This window comes from Cherax quadricarinatus, chromosome 7, assembly GCF_038502225.1.
Source record: "Cherax quadricarinatus isolate ZL_2023a chromosome 7, ASM3850222v1, whole genome shotgun sequence".
Classification (NCBI taxonomy): domain Eukaryota; kingdom Metazoa; phylum Arthropoda; class Malacostraca; order Decapoda; family Parastacidae; genus Cherax; species Cherax quadricarinatus.
Genome location: NC_091298.1, coordinates 55,092,738 through 55,110,223, shown reverse-complemented (window position 1 = coordinate 55,110,223; position 17,486 = coordinate 55,092,738). Strand labels below are relative to the sequence as shown.

Sequence of the window (17,486 nt, the reverse complement as noted above, 5' to 3'; positions counted from 1 at the left end):
AAATGTGAGTGGTGCATTGAGGTATATGTGGAGAAAAAACACGTTATCTATGGAGGCAAAGAAGGGAATGTATGAAAGTATAGTAGTACCAACACTCTTATATGGGTGTGAGGCTTGGGTTGTAAATGCTGCAGTGAGGAGGCGGTTGGAGGCAGTGAGATGTCCTGTTTAAGGGCAATGTGTGGTGTAAATATTATGCAGAAAATTCTGAGTATGGAAATTAGGAGAAGGTGTGGTGCTAATAAAAGTATTAGTCAGAGGGCTCAAGAGGGTTTGTTGAGGTGGTTTGGTCATTTAGAGAGAATGGATCAAAGTAGAATGACATGGAGAGCGTATAAATTTGTAGGGGAAGGAAGGCGGGGTAGGGGTCGTCCTCAAAAAGGTTGGAGGGAAGGGGTAAAGGAGGTGTTGAGGGCGAGGGGTTTGGACTTCCAGCAAGCGTGCGTAAGCGTGTTAGATAGGAGTGAATGGAGACGAATGGTATTTGGGACCCGACGATCTGTTGGAGTGTGAGCAGGGTATTTAGTGAAGGGATTCAGGGAAACCGGTTATTTTATATAACCGGACTTGAGTCCTGGAAATGGGAAGTACAATGCCTGCACTTTAAAGGAGGGATTTGGGATATTGGCAGTTTGGAGGGATATATTGTGTATTTTTATATGTATATATTTTTAAGCTGTTGTATTCTGGGCACCTCTGCAAAAACAGTGATTATGTGTGAGTGAGGTGAAAGTGTTGAATGATGATGAAAGTATTTTCTTTTTGGGGATTTTCTTTCTTTTTGGGTCACCCTGCCTCGGTGGGAGACAGCCGACTTGTTGAAAAAAAAAAAAAATGTACATGGTATACAGGCCTAGTTGACATCACTGACATACAGGTACCATCCGATTTACGACCGAGTTCGGTTCCGAGAAACCAGTCGTAAGTCGAAATGGACGTAAGTTGAACTTTACTACTGAATATCAACATTACATTTTTGTAATGACTATTTTATTGTTTTATTTTGGTATTTCATGTTTTACTTTACTTTTTATGCTGTTAGTACTGTATTTTATACTGTAAGGTTTAGGATAAACACTGTGTACAACACAAACAGTTGTTTATTTCCCAGAAATTTGGCACAGAAAACAAGGTCGTAAGTCAAATGGTCGTATGTCGAGCAGGTCATAAGTCGGATGGTAGGTGTATTACTATATAGAAAGCCCCTTGTTATGCTGAGCATTTTAGGCAAATTAGGTCAGTTCCCAGGATGCGACCCACACCAGTCGACTAACACCCAGGTACCCACTTACTGAGGGATGAACATAGACAACAGGTGTAAAGAAACATGCCCAATGTTTCTACCCTGGCTGGGAATCGAGCCAAGACCCCCCCACTGTGTGAAGCGAGAGTTTTAGCCACCAGGCCACCTGCTGCACTTGTGTCCTTTTACCCAACATATTCTCAGTAATTCTACCAACATTAATACAGTTGACCCCCAGTTTGCGATGGCATCGGTATCTGATAAATCTGGTATTCGATACATTAATGCAAAAATTTTGCCTCGGTTCCCGTTAAAAAACCCACTATACGCGATTCGTCCGAGACGTGTCCACGTGTGGCCTGAACTGCCCCGTGCGTGCCAGTGTTTACAAGCCAGCCAGTGTGCTCGTATCTAAGGATACATTCGGTACATTCCATATTATCACAGTGTTTTTGGTCCTTGTTTCTGCAAAATAAGTCACCATGGGCCCCAAGAAAGCTTCTAGTGCCAACCCTGTGGTAAAAAGGGTGAGAATTAGTATGGAAATTAAGAAAGATTTTGAAGGGTTTGGGGCTAACCCTGAGAAGCCTATGCCAGTTGTGGAATCCATTGAGCCTACTTCAAAAATTAAGGAAATGTGTGCACAGTGGGTTGAACTGCAAACCTTTATGGATGAAAATCATCCTAACACAGCTATTGCAAGCTGTGCTGGTGACTATTACAATGGCAATGTTGTGGCGCATTTTAGACAAATCGTAAAGGAACGGGAGGTACAAAGCTCTATGGACAGATTTGTTGTGCGACAGAGGTCCAGTGACTCTCAAGCTGGTCCTAGTGGCATTAAAAGAAGGGATGTAACCCCAGAAAAGGACTTGCTACCTCAAGTCCTAATGGAAGGGGATTCCCCTTTTAAACAATAAGTTCGACACTCTCCCCTCCTCCCATCCCATCAATCATTACCAGATCTTCATTAAAGGTAAGTGTCATGTATTCTATTGTTAGTAGAGTACTACAAACTGTGCATGTCTTCTTCAGTTTGTGTGCATTAAACTTAATATTTCATGTGGTAAAAATTTTTTTTTCATACTTTTGGGTGTCTTGCACAGATTAATTTGATTTCCATTATTTCTTATGGGGAAAATTGATTCGCTTTTCGATAATTTTGATTTGTGATGAGCTCTCAGGAACGGATTAATACATGTATCACAAACCGGGGGTCCACTGTACGTACAAAATTAACCAACCTTGAATTCATTCTATATGTGAGATCCTTATATGTCTCATCCCTTAACTCCCAGCAACTAGCTGCTGCCCCAGTTAGTCTTGTTGAGACAGACTGCAAATGGTGCCTTCCACCTAGTGGTTTTTGCTTGTACCAGTACAGTATTTAATCTTATTTTGCTCATTACACAACAATGTTACAGAACATAATTACTAGCACCAGTGTGATAAAATGAGTGTTAGTGGGTACACTTGGCAACGTCAAATCTTTCTTTCTTTCAACAAACCGGGCATATCCCACTGAGGTGGGGTGGCCCAAAAGAAAAACGAAAATTTCTCCTTTTAAATTCAGCAATATATACAGGAGAAGGAGTTACTAGTCCCTTGCTCCCAGCATTTTAGTTGCCTCCTACAACATGCATGGCCTACAGAGAAAGAATTCTGTTTCATTTCCCCATGGGGATAAGAAGAAATAAACAAGAACAAGAACAAGAACTAGTAAGAAAATAGAAGAAAACCCAAAAGGTGTACATGCATGTGTAGTGTGACCTAAGTTTAGTAGAAGTAGCAAGACGTACCTGAAATCTCGCATGTTTATGAGACAGAAAAAAGACACCAGCAATCCTACCATCATGTAAAACAAATACAGGCTTCCATTTTACACTCACGTGGCAGGATGGTAGTACCTCCTTGGGCGGTTGCTGTCTACCAGCCTACCACCCTACTATGCCATGGCAAAGTTAAATATCCATGCAAAAGTTTTTCTCTCATTTTTCAAGAGACAACTACATTCACAGAATGCTAAATTAATATTTAGGTATTCCTTGCTTAACACTCTGATGCGAATGGTGCCTCTTCCTTTATGTGGATTTGGTACATGCAAATTTAATTTTCTGTGTGATGACCACATTTATAACCCCTTCTCCTGTATACATGTATATTACTAAATTTAAAAGGAGAAACTTTCATTTTTCCTTTTGGGTCACCCTGCTTTGGTGGGATATGGCTGGTTTGTTGAAAGAAGACCACATTTCTATTGGTAATCCATTATATGTAATACGTATAAATTCTTGTTCTTTATGTGATTAGTGCATCCTTGACAATGCCCTAGACACTTAATACAACATTGCTGACCCAGCCTCTTATAATTCCATAGAGGGCTCATTTTTTTGTTGTTGTTGTTTGGCTGAGATTGGTCAAGAACTGTAGTTGCAATAATGATTTTGTTCACGTTAAATTACAGTGGTTCCTCGGGATACAAACTTTTTTTGTTCTAGAAGGCTGTTCAAGTGCTGATACCGAACAAATTTTTCCCATAAGAAATAATGTAAATTACATAAGTGTGTTTCAGACCCCCAAAAATACACTTACAAAAGCACTTACATAAATACGTACACTTACACAATTGTTCGAGTTCCTAACCTGAGGTACCACTTACAATTATTTTTCATAATATGCACCATAATATGCCAAGTGAGTGTGAAACAGAAACCTGTAATTGTTTTGCATGATGGTAGGATTGCTGGAGTCTTTTTTGTGTCATATACATGCAAGGCTTCAGGTGCATCTTGCTACTGCTACTTTCTCTTAGGTCATACTATACATGCATTTACAAGCATATATATACACACCCCTTTGGGTTTTCTTCTCTTTTCTTACTAGTTCTTGTTCTTGTTTATTTTTACTTATCTTCATGGGGAAATCGAACAGAATTTTTCCTCCATAAGCCATGCATATCATAAGAGGTAACTAAAATACCCGGAGCAAGGAGCTAGCAATCCCTTCTCCTGTATATATTACTAAATTTAAAAAGAAAAACTTTCGTTTTTCTTCTTGGGCCACCCTGCCTAGGTGGGATATGGGTGATTTGTTGAAAGAAGAAAGAGTTTGTATCTGTTCATGTTATTCTTGTGAAGTGGGCTCATATTTGTTTTGCAAAATTTAGTCAAAAACTGTCATATATGTTTAGAGAAAGGGAGGAAATGGGAGAGAGAGAAAGAGAGAGGCAATCCTGCTGCTTCTTGTATATGCACAAGCAGCAGCTAGTAGGGCATCATTGCCTGGTCCAGAATCTGCCTTAAAGTATTGCTCCTAGATGTGTCAAGGTCCTCTTCAGTTAAAAAGGTCTGCAGATTTACCAATATTATAGAAATGGTTGCATAACTGTTGGAGTGTTAACAATTTCTCTGCAGGTTAGTCTTTCTCATCCTCATTTGTTATCTGCCTCCCTTGTACCTGGGCTCTGAGCTCCATCAACATTTTCTCTGGACTTCTTTCTTCCTCATCATCCTCTAAGAGATCATTCATAATTTATGACTCCATATTTTTAAAACCCTCACTTGGCAATCTCCTTGCCCAATGCATTATTTTCTGGACCTGGCTTTAAAATTGAATTGGGACACTTCATTCCTTGCAGTTTTGACAACTGATGGCATCTGAGATGTAAAATTTGCATCTAAAGTCAGTCATTCCATGTGCCAAGTCAACATCCATTGCTCCAACGAGTTTCTACATCACTTTTCATGTAGTTGCACTTCAATGTCTCAATAACTCCTCAGCCCAGCAGATGTATTAAAGATGGCACGTTTAGTGTACATCCTCCAAAAGTTCTGGATGAGTATGGGAATTATCAAGAATAGAGAGAAAAACTGAATGCAAGGTTCTTGCTGTCCAGGTACATGACTTTGTGAATAATATGATGCTTAAAATTTAGTCAATAAAGCCTGTGTTATCCATGCTGACTGATTTGACCTCCAGGAATCTTGGATTGGTAAATAAGCATGGGTTTACACTTAAAGCACATCAGTAAATTAAAAACAAACCTTTCTCTTAACGTCACATATACTGTATATATGTAAAAAAAAACCACACACACCTGCTGCTGGTCCAAGACTAGCCAATGCAGCAGCTTGCTGCGCCTGTTGTGCAGCTGCCAAACTGGCCAGGCCAGCAGCTGTACTCGTCGGTGGAAAGCCGGGGGGAAGTCCTCCCCATCCCTGGAGTCCAGCAGCAGCAGCAGCAGCCCCATATGCACCCAAGCCACCACTCCCAAACATGTTGGCTGTTGACAAAACACAGAGTACAGGTGTTAAGGAGGAATGACATGCCACATTTCATTAAGACAGAATGGTTCAATTCCATTCATAAAAAGTGAATTTAATACTTACATGGGTCACTGCTATTTAAGCAAATATTAAGAAAACAATGTTGCAATTTTAGTTTGATAAAGAGAGACTATGAAAGAATGAAAACCTTTATTGTGACAAAATTTCACTGGACGACCATGCGTTTTCAAGCCTACACAAGTTTTTAAGTTATGAAAATACTTGGTCACCAAATGAAATATTATCTCAATATAGGTTTCCAATCTACCACAGCATCTTTTACCAGCTTTTCAATTTTACAGTCTCATTACCAATTTTGGTTCGGATAGAAGTAATAAACCACTATTTATGTCATAGGGAAATGAAAGCACTTAACATTTCAAAGCACACATATCAATGCATTCTCTCTTGCACAATATTTACAAACACAAACTTGCATGCATAATTAGATAACACATGCATTACAGACTGCTATTCAGAAGCAATCACCACATTTACCCAATGAAATCCCTAAAACAATGTGGCAGGAAATAATTCAAAGACTGACTAGCTATGGTATGTGTTCTGCCCACACCAACAACACACTAAGATGTTATTCAATAATTTATACAAAATAAGTTCAGATCTCAAACTGAACTTAAGTCGAAGACACTGTACAGTATATAAATACAGTACGACATATAAGCAGATGTTTACATTGACAGTGCAGTGAACCCTCGAACTAATGACTAATAGGTGGAAGGAGGGGCGTCCATTAGAGCTGATTATCCATTAAATCCAGATTAAGAGAATATTTCTCATGATCCTAACAGTAAAGTAAAAATTTTGATTTTAACAGACTAAGTTCATTAAATACAAAAATAAATTTGCCCAGCAGACTGCAATAACAACAGATAATTTTAGATTTAATGGACTTTGTCCATTGCTTCTGAAGCTTCTGAAAATTGTCCAGCCCCCAATTTTGTCCAATAAATCCAAAATCCAGTGAATCAGGGTCTGTTAAATTGAGGTTTTACTGTACTGTGCATTCCATACACCATGCACACAACTTTAAAAGAAATTTAGAATTGCTTAAGTAAATTTATAATGACAATTAACTGACAATGCTTCAAGAATTCTCCAATGAAAGACAAGTCGTCCTGCATATTTCATCTGCAACGTGTGGGGGGTAGGGTTTCTCAAGGTATTAACACATTTTCTCACTACATTTTCTAACACTTGACTGATATTGCATCCAATATGTATAAACCTTTAAACTCATGTTAAAGTATCCTATAGCAGCAACCAAGACCAAAACCTAGGTTCCTGCAAAGGCTTTATTTGTGGTTTTCACTTTCTAACACAAAACTTGTAATACTATTTAAAAAAAAACATCTAATTTTTTATCTGGACTCAATGATTACGTTGGCACACTAACATTGTACAACCACTACCAAACACATCAACTTCAGGCACATTATATGACCACTGAGAATTGGAGGATAATTCTTTCATACTGTTCTACAGCATTTTGAGTATTAAGGGCAAACTCAACATCCGAACCTGAGCAAGACTGTCCCAGAACACCATCTATTCTCATCAATCCATATGTACAAGGTACAGTATACTAAAACCTACTTAGTTTTTATGACAATTTATTTTACATGCACATAGAGTGTTTTAAGATATTTTTTATGAGGGTTTAGATGTTTAGTTTATCCTTACTACATACTGTACATTTATGTAATTATCTAGCATGAAGTTTATCATATGTATCTGCAAGACGTGTCTGATATATACTGAAACAAGTAAAACTAGAATAGGTTACAGTTTTCTTACTGCCTAAAAATTAGCAAAACTCATGTGTAACGTCTTCTCATTGTGAATACAGTACATGTATAGAACACTGTGGTTCTCAGCAGAAACCTTAATGTGGCTTGATTAATGGTAACATTCTGCAACAAAATTAAAACACTGGCTGCGTATTTATTATAAATATGATGGAGTTAATGATGAAAGTTTTTCTTTTTCGGGCCACCCTACCTTGGCGGGAAACGGCCGATGTGTTAATAAATAAATAAAATAATTATACTGAAGTACAGTGCCTGCATTCTGAAGGAGGGTGTTAATGCTGCAGTTTTATAACTGAAGTGCAAGCATGCCTCTGGCAAGACAGTGATGGAGTGAATGATAGTGAAAGTTTTTCTTATTTGGACCATCCTACCTTCGTGGGAGACAGATGATGTGTTAATAAAAAAAATTATTATATACTGTATACTGTATATAAAGCATTAAATATACATTTGGAAATTTTGCAATTAATACAATGCATTCATATCAGTCTATGTTGTTTTCAATGACTGAGATGCATTTTTTCATGAATTAATTCTAAAAAGATTTCATTACACACTATATTTTGCAAACTGGTGGTAAATGAGAGCATCAAATATCAGTCTTGAATGTTCTGAGGACAAGTAATGCTGCTACAACAATGACAAATGTACAGCTAAATACTCTCATTAATGAATTTCACCAATTTCAGAAAAAAAAAATTGCCCAGCAAATGTTCTAATTATCAGATAAAATAGACAAAAGTCCAAAATTTCGCATTTTTGTCTGGTTGTCTTTGGAAGAATCAGGTCAAGTTTACTAACTACAATGTGCGTCTGGTAGTGGAGCTTTACAGCTCCTCTCCAGTACTGATCATGGCAGTTTGCATCTCATCTCTCCACCACGAAGAGGTAAGTAAAATTACTGCAAATTATGTAGTGTGCTATAAAATTACTGTACAGTACAGAACTGTACTGTAATGTAGTAAGTACTACAGGTTACAATACCCATATTTTTAGTGCTTGTTTGTCTTCTGCATCAGTGGACAAAGTCCACCACAGAAGACAACCAGACAATCATGAAATATTAATTTCAAAATCTGGGAGTTGTGGACAATTGGCACTATCGTACACCCCCTCCCCTTCCCCTATTAGTCCAATAATGAGGTTTCACTACACATTATGCCATAAATATCAATAAACATCAAGCACAATGCTTAAACATATACAGTACTTCTAATGTATGAGTGTTCAAATAATAAGTATTCAAACATTTTATGCTCAATAGGATCTGCATGAGACTGTCATCTACTGAGGACACAGTTAACCTCCAAAAAGATATAAACCAAGTTTTCCAATAGGCAATGGAAAACAATATGATGTTCAATGAAAACAAATTCCAACTACTCCGTTTTGGAAAACTGGGGGAGATAACTAGAACTGAGTATACTACAAACTCTGATCATACAATAGAGCAGAAAAATAATGTGATAGACCTGGGAGTGGTAATGTCTGAGGATCTCACTTTCAAGGATCACAACAGTGCCATGATCACAGCTGCAAAGACAATGCTAGGTTGGATAATGAGAATGTTCAGAACAAGAGATGCCAAGCCAATGATAATCCTTTTCAAATCACTCGTTCTCTCTAGGTTGGAATATTGCTGTACATTAACATCTCCATTCAAAGCAGGTGAAATTGAAGATATAGAGAGTGTACAGAGAACCTTAACTGCACATATACGTTCTATCAAACACCTCAACTACACTAGGAACGCCTGAAAGCACTTGACTTGTACTCGCTGGAATGCAGGCGAGAGAGATATACATGTATTGTTCCAGTCAGGGTATTGTGTCTTTTTGTTCACAATGCCTGCAATGTTTTCATAAGCAGAGAACATGTTAACCATCACTTTCTACCTGCCTCTTCAGCAAAGGTCACAGTCAACTTTCAAAATGCAGGTATTTTACTGTACCACTAAAGAGTGTCCTTATGATTAATTGTATTTCAGAGGCACTCTTTAAATTTTGCCCCTGCCTTAATGATAATTATATTTATAAGAAAAAATATCCATAAACAAAAGACTTGGGTATGGAAATTCCAGAGAGAAGATACGTATTTAACAAAATCCTTTGGTTGCTTTTTAAATAAGAGATTGAGTTTCAAGTCAAAACAAAACAAGTAAAGTACAGTAAAAATGCACAAATTTTAGTTATTCACAAGAAAACCTTCAGAAAAAAATTCGGACCATTCAGAAAATAAGTGTGAATTTAGAGTATAATACTGTACTGAAAATTTATACAGTATTCTGGTTGTACCACAGCCCAGTCACAGACCGGGCCGCGGGGGTGTTGATCCCCCGAATCCCTCTCCAGGTACTATACTTAATTCTAATCACATTTCTTGATTTTTATACCATATTAACTTTAACTTTCTTCTGCACACTCATCCCAACTCCTTTACTAACCTCTGCAGGAGTTTTACTTAATCTTTCAATAGCATTATGTCAACAGCAACTGTGACAGATCCCTCTTATCAGATACGTTAGTTTTCAAATCACAATACTACTGTAATCATTCTCTTACAGCAACATATACCATATAAATTCTTCAAATCCCAAGCTTGGAAGAAAATGAGCTTTATTAACCATACTGTTTACAATTTTTTCTGAAGTTTTTCTCTTTCAGGATTGTAAAGTATATAAACTAGTACAAATGAAAAAGGTAAAATACAGCCTCTCCTCATTTAACGACGGAGTTCCATTCCTAAGACCATGTCGGTAAACAAATTCGTTGCTAAGTGAAGAACATACTATAATGGCAGAGAGTTTGTGTCAACCATCTTTGATAATGTTTTAATGTCACCTTTGCACCATTTATAACATATCTGGAATATTTCTAAATGTTTATACAGCAGTGTACTGTATATTGTAATAAATAGAATACAGGAAATCAGCTCTAATATACAACATTATTTAGGTATGCATACTGGTCAGAGCCCGTCCTAAGTCAAAGTCATTGGTAAATGAGTATGTAGCTCAGTGAGGAGAGGCTGTATATGAACACCTTTTCTTTATATGACATAAAGAACTTGCTGAACAAAACATGTGAAATTTTTTCCAACGTACTTATAGCTCAGCTGCTGGGAAATTAAAGGCTTAATTCATGAAACACTGTCACTTAATGCTCGCCTATGTTTTCTCACAGCCCCATATCCTCTAAATAGCTATCATCTTCTCAACTTTTTTTTCCTTTTGCCTTTCCACCCTTTTCTACCTCTTGCCTTCTTGTTTCCATTCTTTGGATGTTTGATTTAATTCTAAACCTTTAAACAAGGTACTGTATGCAGAAGAAGCCACATGGGGATGGAAATATTTGGCTCAAGAGCCTTCGCACTCTTGTGCGTCGCCAGAAGCTATGCAATGTTGCAAGACAGCAACAGGTAGGAGGGAAAATTCTCTGAGTTAAGGCAGAAGGTATCAGTGGCAGCCCGTATCACAGGTACTGTATATTCTTCATCCTTGTTAAAGTGAAAAATGTCCAAACCACCATGTAGCATCCAGTCAGCAAGTGTCAAGTGCTACTTTCAAAGCTGCTTTCAGCTGGCTCAAATAAGTGACGAAATTTTGCACTGAGGACATCTCCTACAGGAGGGAAACTTACCATTATGAAAGTCTCAATATAAATGGATATGCATACTTGAGATCCCTTTATGCAAATTCATTACTCCCCTCAGTATTCTGTATGTGCAGTATACACTTGCTATATGAAATCAATGTAATTTGCAAAATGTACTAAAGATTCTTATACAGAATTTAGTATTGATGGTCTGACTAAGCTTAGTACAGTTGTCATGGGCCCTAGCTTTATGTAGTGGAACAGCAACTATATAAAGCCAGGGACACCCATGAAGTATTGAAATTTGTGTTGTTAAAGTTATTTGCATTTTATATACAGTGGAACCTCGATTTTCGTATGCCCCAGTTTTCGTGGGATTCGGTTTTCAACAACCTTTTTCGTCGAAATTTTGTCCCTGTTTTCATACATTCGTTAGGTTTTCGTAGAGTTGAAAATGGTCCGTACCAAATGCGTCTGCGTGATTCAGCTACTCAAGCACCCACACAAAGCATCCCATGTGTTCATGACTCAGTCTGCCTTTGTTTCTCATTGAGTGAGTATCACCCCGTGCGTTCATCCGAAACATTTCGTAATACGTACAGTGGAACCTCAAATATCGAACTGCTCCCAACTCAACCAATTATGTAAGTGTATTTTTGTAAGTGCTTTTATAAGTGCATTTCTGAGGGTCTGAAATAAACTAATCTATCTTACATTATTCCTGATGGGAATAAATTCATTCGGTAATGGCACTCGAACAGCCATCTGGAACAAAGAAAGTTTGATATTTGAGGTTCCACTGTAATCCTTTTTTTTGTGCTTGTTTATAGCGTGCGACTGCTAAATAAGCCACCATGGGGCCAAAGAAAGTTCCGAGTGCCAGCCCTTCAATAAAGAAGGCAAGAAACACAATAGAATTCAAGAAAGAACTCGTAGCAGAGTAAGCAAAGTAAGAAAGTGGGGCGCGCATGGCCAATCTTGCCTATCACCCTAACAAAGCTGTTGCAAGCCATGTCTGCAACATGTTCAATGACAATACCTTGTCCCATTTTAGGCAAATCCTAGAGATGTCAGAAACAGACCTCTCTGGACAGATTTTTTTGGGTGACAGGGGTACAGTGACTCTCAAGCTGGTCCTAGTGCCAGTAAAAGACAAAGAAAGAAAGTAACCCCAGATAGGGCCTTGATACCTGAAGTCCTTATGGAAGGGGATTCCCCTTCCAAATAATAACCTCTCCTCCTCCCTCTCCCCTCCTTGCTGTCTTCCATATGCCAACAAGAGTCTTCAATATAGGTAAAAGTGATGTTAAATGTTCATTTACCCATTTCATTAGACATTTATATTTATTTCTCACTGTTTTCTGTTTGTAAAACTATAGTTATTCTCTATAAAATGTATTTTTTGCTAATATCTTTGGGTGTCTGGAATGGATTAATTGGATTTACATTATTTCTTATGGGAAATATTGCTTCAGTTATCATACGATTCGGCTTTTGTCAGACTTTTTAGAACGGATTAATCACGAAAACCGAGGTTCCACTGTCCTTTATATACATATAGTATGCTATAGTAAGTAAATTTTATACAAATTTTATTTTTTTATTAATGTGTAAAATTCATGATAGAGAAAATGGGGCTAATCATGCAAACCTCCTTTAATGGTGTTATTTAATATTAAAATTCCATGATACTTGTCAACTTCACAAAATACATACTTGAAGTTTATATATTTGCCATGGAAGAAAGAGTGCCAAAGAAATTTAGCACTCGGCCCTAAACCAGCATCAACTAATTTATTCCCCACCCCAGGGGCAGATCTACTATGAAACTAATGAAGCTCAAGCTTAATTTTGGGTCTACTGTATGAGAAAGGGTTTTCAAAAAATAATAATACAATGTAATTCAATACAAAAAAAATAGTTAAAATAAAAATTAAAACATTATTAAAGTATCACGTAGGGTAGCCATTGCTAGTTGCAAAGGGGCCCCCATAACAGTTCAAGCTTCAGGGCCCCAAAAATGTAGGTCTGCCACTATCCCACCCCCTTCCAGAACATTATTATTAATTTTATAAGAGAGAAGTGCTAAACCCCTTGGGGTCATACAGCACAAGGAGAAAATGGATTACATGTACACAGCCAAAATATGACAGCAGGATTAATGATAAACGGCACCGTGCACTCATTCCAGTTGATGTCATGTTGCTGCTTAACTATTGCTGCTTAACTAACCGTCTCAGCATATACAGCTAGAATGAAAAAGAAATGCATCTGAAATACACAATAATACTTTTTCCCTAAGGTTGTTAATTGACCTACCTATCTCAAAATTAAAGGAAAAAAGGTAAATAAAGCTGATAATTGCATTTAAAGCTTAATACAGTTACTGGATGAAAATGCATAATCTTTTTTTCATTCTCAGTGTCATTTGATGTGAGCAGGGAATACAATTGGTTGTTAGCAACCATTACGTCTTCAAGCACCTATGAACAAATTAAAAGCAACCAATCTGCATTTCATTCATGAAGTCTCCACACACAAACAACTCAATAAAGCAGAAAGATCACCAGCTCAGATGAAGTCACAGCATTGCAAGTTTATCCAAAGCAACACAAGCATCAGGCAAATGCCAAAATAACACACCTCACAGCCAGTCACTAACTTACAGAGTAATGCCTGCTCTTGGTGTAGCCATGGAGCTAGAGAAGAGAAAGAATTACAAAATGGTAGCATCAGCCTTGTACTACACTCCTATAGCTTTGCGAAGTCCACTTCACTAAGCATAAATACATTTTAATACTTGGGATATAAACAAAATTATAATGTAAAGAAAGACATTTGAAATTTTGTATAACATTTAGACCAGCTTCATTTAAATGCATGTTACTGTATAATGGCCGAGTCAAGAAATTAATAAATAAACAGGTGTTAATAATACTGTATATGAATACACAACTCCAATGGCATCTTTCCATTGAAATGTTAACTATGAATAAATTATAAATTTAACTTTATTACGTTACACAAAGCCCCTCCTACCTCAAAGTACAGGCTTACCTTGCAAAATATCACAACATCAACTTTCAAACTAGTACAGATTAAGGTGACAGTCTCTTAAAAACCTAACAAAATATATTAAAATAGAATCCTGCATCTCTCAACTTGAACACATGGAACCAATACAGCAGTACAAATTACATTAAAGTACCCATTAATGTTTGTGCACAGTATATTTTTTCAGCAAAATCCTTTTCACAGACAAGAAATATCATGCAAGCTTTGATCAGTCACTAATCATCACAGTTACAATTTATGTAAGCACTATTTGATATTATGCTGGAGCTCTGCCCTCAAATTAGCACAGGTAGACACTTCAGAAAACTTTTCTTTAACATAAATTTTCATAGCTAATATTGTACAAATCACATGAGATAAATTTTAATGTATGACTAACTGCTTTGCCCATAATTGTTTAGAATAATATGCAGAAAAAGCAAAATTTTCCTTTATACGAAATGCAATGCACAAGTTAATATAGTGTGTAGCTACAAAATAAAAATTAAATTACAAATTAATAATTACAGTACAGTATGTAAAAATATGAACAACATAAGAAAAAAATCATCCTCGTTAATATCTGAGGTCGATTAATTACCTAAAAAATATACTGAGGTCACCTAGATACTGTACTGCATACTACATTTAAGCCAAAAAATGTTAAAACATTCTTTGGTCTAAGGTTGCCATTCTTAGTGTATAAGAAGTATTAATAAATGAACATACAGTATTTTTGAAGTGTTGTAGGTCTTATACTGTACATTAGTAAATACAGTGGTCCCTCAATAATCGTCCGGCTCGATAGTCGTCCTTTTCGGAAATTGTCTCATTATTTTCGTCCAAACATCGGCTCGCAAATGGTCGGTTGACTCGCTAATTGTCCTTTGTCCAGGATGCTTACTCATGCTCTGAGCCGCCTCACCCTCCCTTCCCAGCCAGTGTGCCATTGTTTACCAGTGAGCGACGGTCCCCTCACTTGTTCATACGAAATATTTCATAATACAGTGGACCCCCGCTTTACGATCACCTCCCAATGCGACCAATTATGTAAGTGTATTTATGTAAGTGCGTTTGCATATGTATGTTTGGGGGTCTGAAATGAACTAATCTAATTCACAATATTCCTTATGGGAACAAATTCGTTCAGTACTGGCACCTGAACATACTTCTAGAATGAAATAATATCGTAAACCGGGGGTCCACTGTATTCCATTCATTTTAATGCTTGCAAGTGCTAAATAAGCTACCATGGCTCCAAAGAAAGCTCCTAGTGCCAAGCCTTTGGTAAAGAAGGTGAGAAATACGATTGAATTTAAGAAAAACATCATTGAACAATATGATAGTGGCGTACGTGTGGGCGAACTGGCCAGGATGTATAACAAATCCCGTACTACCATATCTTCCATCGTGGCCAAGAAAAAGGAAATCAAGGAAGCTGTTGTTGCAAAGGGGGTAAATATGCTGACAAAAATGAGATCACCAGTACTCGAAGATGTTGAGAAGTTATTATTGGTGTGGATAAATGAGAAACAATTAGCAGGAGATAGTCTTATGACGTCGCTTATTTGTGAAAAGGCTAGGCAGTTGCATGACGATTTGGTAAAGAAATTGCCTGCAACTAGTGATGTGAGTGAATTTAAGGCCAGCAAAGGCTGGTTTGAGAGATTTAAGAAGCGTACTGGCATACACAGTGTGGTAAGGCATGGTGAGGCTGCCAGTTCTGACAACAAAGCGGCTGAAAAAAATGTGCATGAATTCAAGGAGTACATAAACAGTGAAGGACTGAAACCTGAACAAGTGTTCAATTGTGATGAAACAGGCCTCTTTTGGAAGAAAATGCCAAAGAGGACCTACATTACTCAGGAAGAAAAGGCACTGCCAGGACACAAGCCTATGAAAGACAGGCTGACGCTAATGTTCTGTGCTAATGCTAGTGGGGATTTCAAAGTGAAGCCGTTACTAGTGTACTATTCTGAAAATCCCAGAGTGTTCAAGAAAAACAATGTTATGAAGAGTAAATTGTGTGTGTTTTGGAGATCTAATAGTAAGGTATGGGTCACAAGGGACATTTTCGTCGAGTGGTTCAATGAAGTGTTTGGCCCTAGTGTGAAGAATTACCTCCTGGAAAAGAAATTGGATCTCAAGTGCCTCCTAGTAATGGACAATGCACATGCTCATCCTCCAAACTTGGATGACCTAATTCTGAAGGAGTTTGGGTTCATCACAGTAAAGTTCTTGCCCCCGAATACCACTCCTCTCCTCCAGCCCATGGACAAGCAAGTCATTTCAAACTTTAAAAATCTCTACACCAAAGCAATGTTTGAAAGGTGCTTGAATGTGACCTCAGACACTCACTTGACCCTACGAGATTTTTGTAAAGAACACTTCAGTATTCTCCACTGCCTAAGCCTTATAGGTAAGGCTTGGGAGGGAGTGACTACCAGGACTTTGAACTCTGCTTGGAGAAAATTGTGGCCAGATTGTGTCCACAAGAGGGATTTTGAAGGGTTTGAGGCAGCCCATGATGAGCCTATGTCAGTTGTGAACTCTATTGTCGCACTGGGGAGTTCCATGGGGTTGGATGTGAGTTTGGAGGAAGTGGAAGAGTTGGTGGAGGACCACAACGAAGAGCTAACCACTGAGGAGCTGCAAGAGCTTCAGCAGGAAGAGCAACAGATCGCAGCTCAGAATCTTGCTGCAGAGGAGGAGGAAGAGAGATGGAAGGTGCCTTCTTCAGAAATTAAGGAGATTTTTGAAATGTGGGGTAGGATGGAAAGATTTATGGAGAAACACGACCCAGAGAAGGATGTTGCAAGCCATATCGGCAACTTGTACAGTAACAGAGTCTTGGCCCATTTTAGGGAAGTTTTAAAGAGACGCCAGAAACAGAGCTCTCTGGACAGTTTTTTTGCGAGACAGGACTCCAGTGATTCTCAAGGTGGTCCTAGTGGCATTAAGAAACAGAGAAGAGAAGTAACCCCAGAAAAGCAATTGATACCCGAGGTGTTGATGGAAGGGGATTCCCCTTCCAAACAGTAAATAATCCAATCTGTCTCCTTCTCCAGTCTTCCATACACAAAGAAGAATCACCAATAAAGGCAAGTGTTATTCTGTTAATGTTTAATTCATCATGTACCACTGTATTGTTTATGTACTACATCTATATTTCATGTAAAAAAATTTTTTGTTTTAATACTTCTGGGTGTCAGGAACGGATTAATTGCATTTACATTATTTCTTATGGGGAAAATTGATTCGAAAGTCGTCCATTTCGATAATAGTCCCACTTCCAGGAACGGATTAAGGACGATAATTGAGGGACCACTGTATATATATATATATACAGTGGATCCTCAACCAACGATGGCATCGACTAACGATAAAATCGGGCAACGATGTGTTTTTGCATAAAAAACTCGGGTAAGAACATTCGTCC

At 37.8% G+C, this 17,486-nt stretch overlaps 1 protein-coding gene across 35 annotated transcripts in view; it reads right to left on the bottom strand.

The window, feature by feature from the left end:
- The window catches only part of LOC128686856 (bromodomain adjacent to zinc finger domain protein 2B), a 709,144-nt gene that overhangs the window by 220,831 nt on the left and 470,827 nt on the right, over positions 1 to 17,486 (bottom strand). For 32 of the 35 annotated variants that reach the window (XM_070082464.1, XM_070082491.1, XM_070082470.1 and 29 more), the window contains 2 exons: positions 13,660 to 13,692; positions 5,340 to 5,525 (listed from right to left, as the gene is read on the bottom strand). In XM_070082464.1, the coding sequence (XP_069938565.1) occupies positions 5,340 to 5,525; positions 13,660 to 13,692 (219 nt within the window). The remainder of the gene's footprint in view (positions 1 to 5,339; positions 5,526 to 13,659; positions 13,693 to 17,486) is intronic. The other 3 variants (XM_070082478.1, XM_070082487.1, XM_070082482.1) reach the window with 1 other exon arrangement.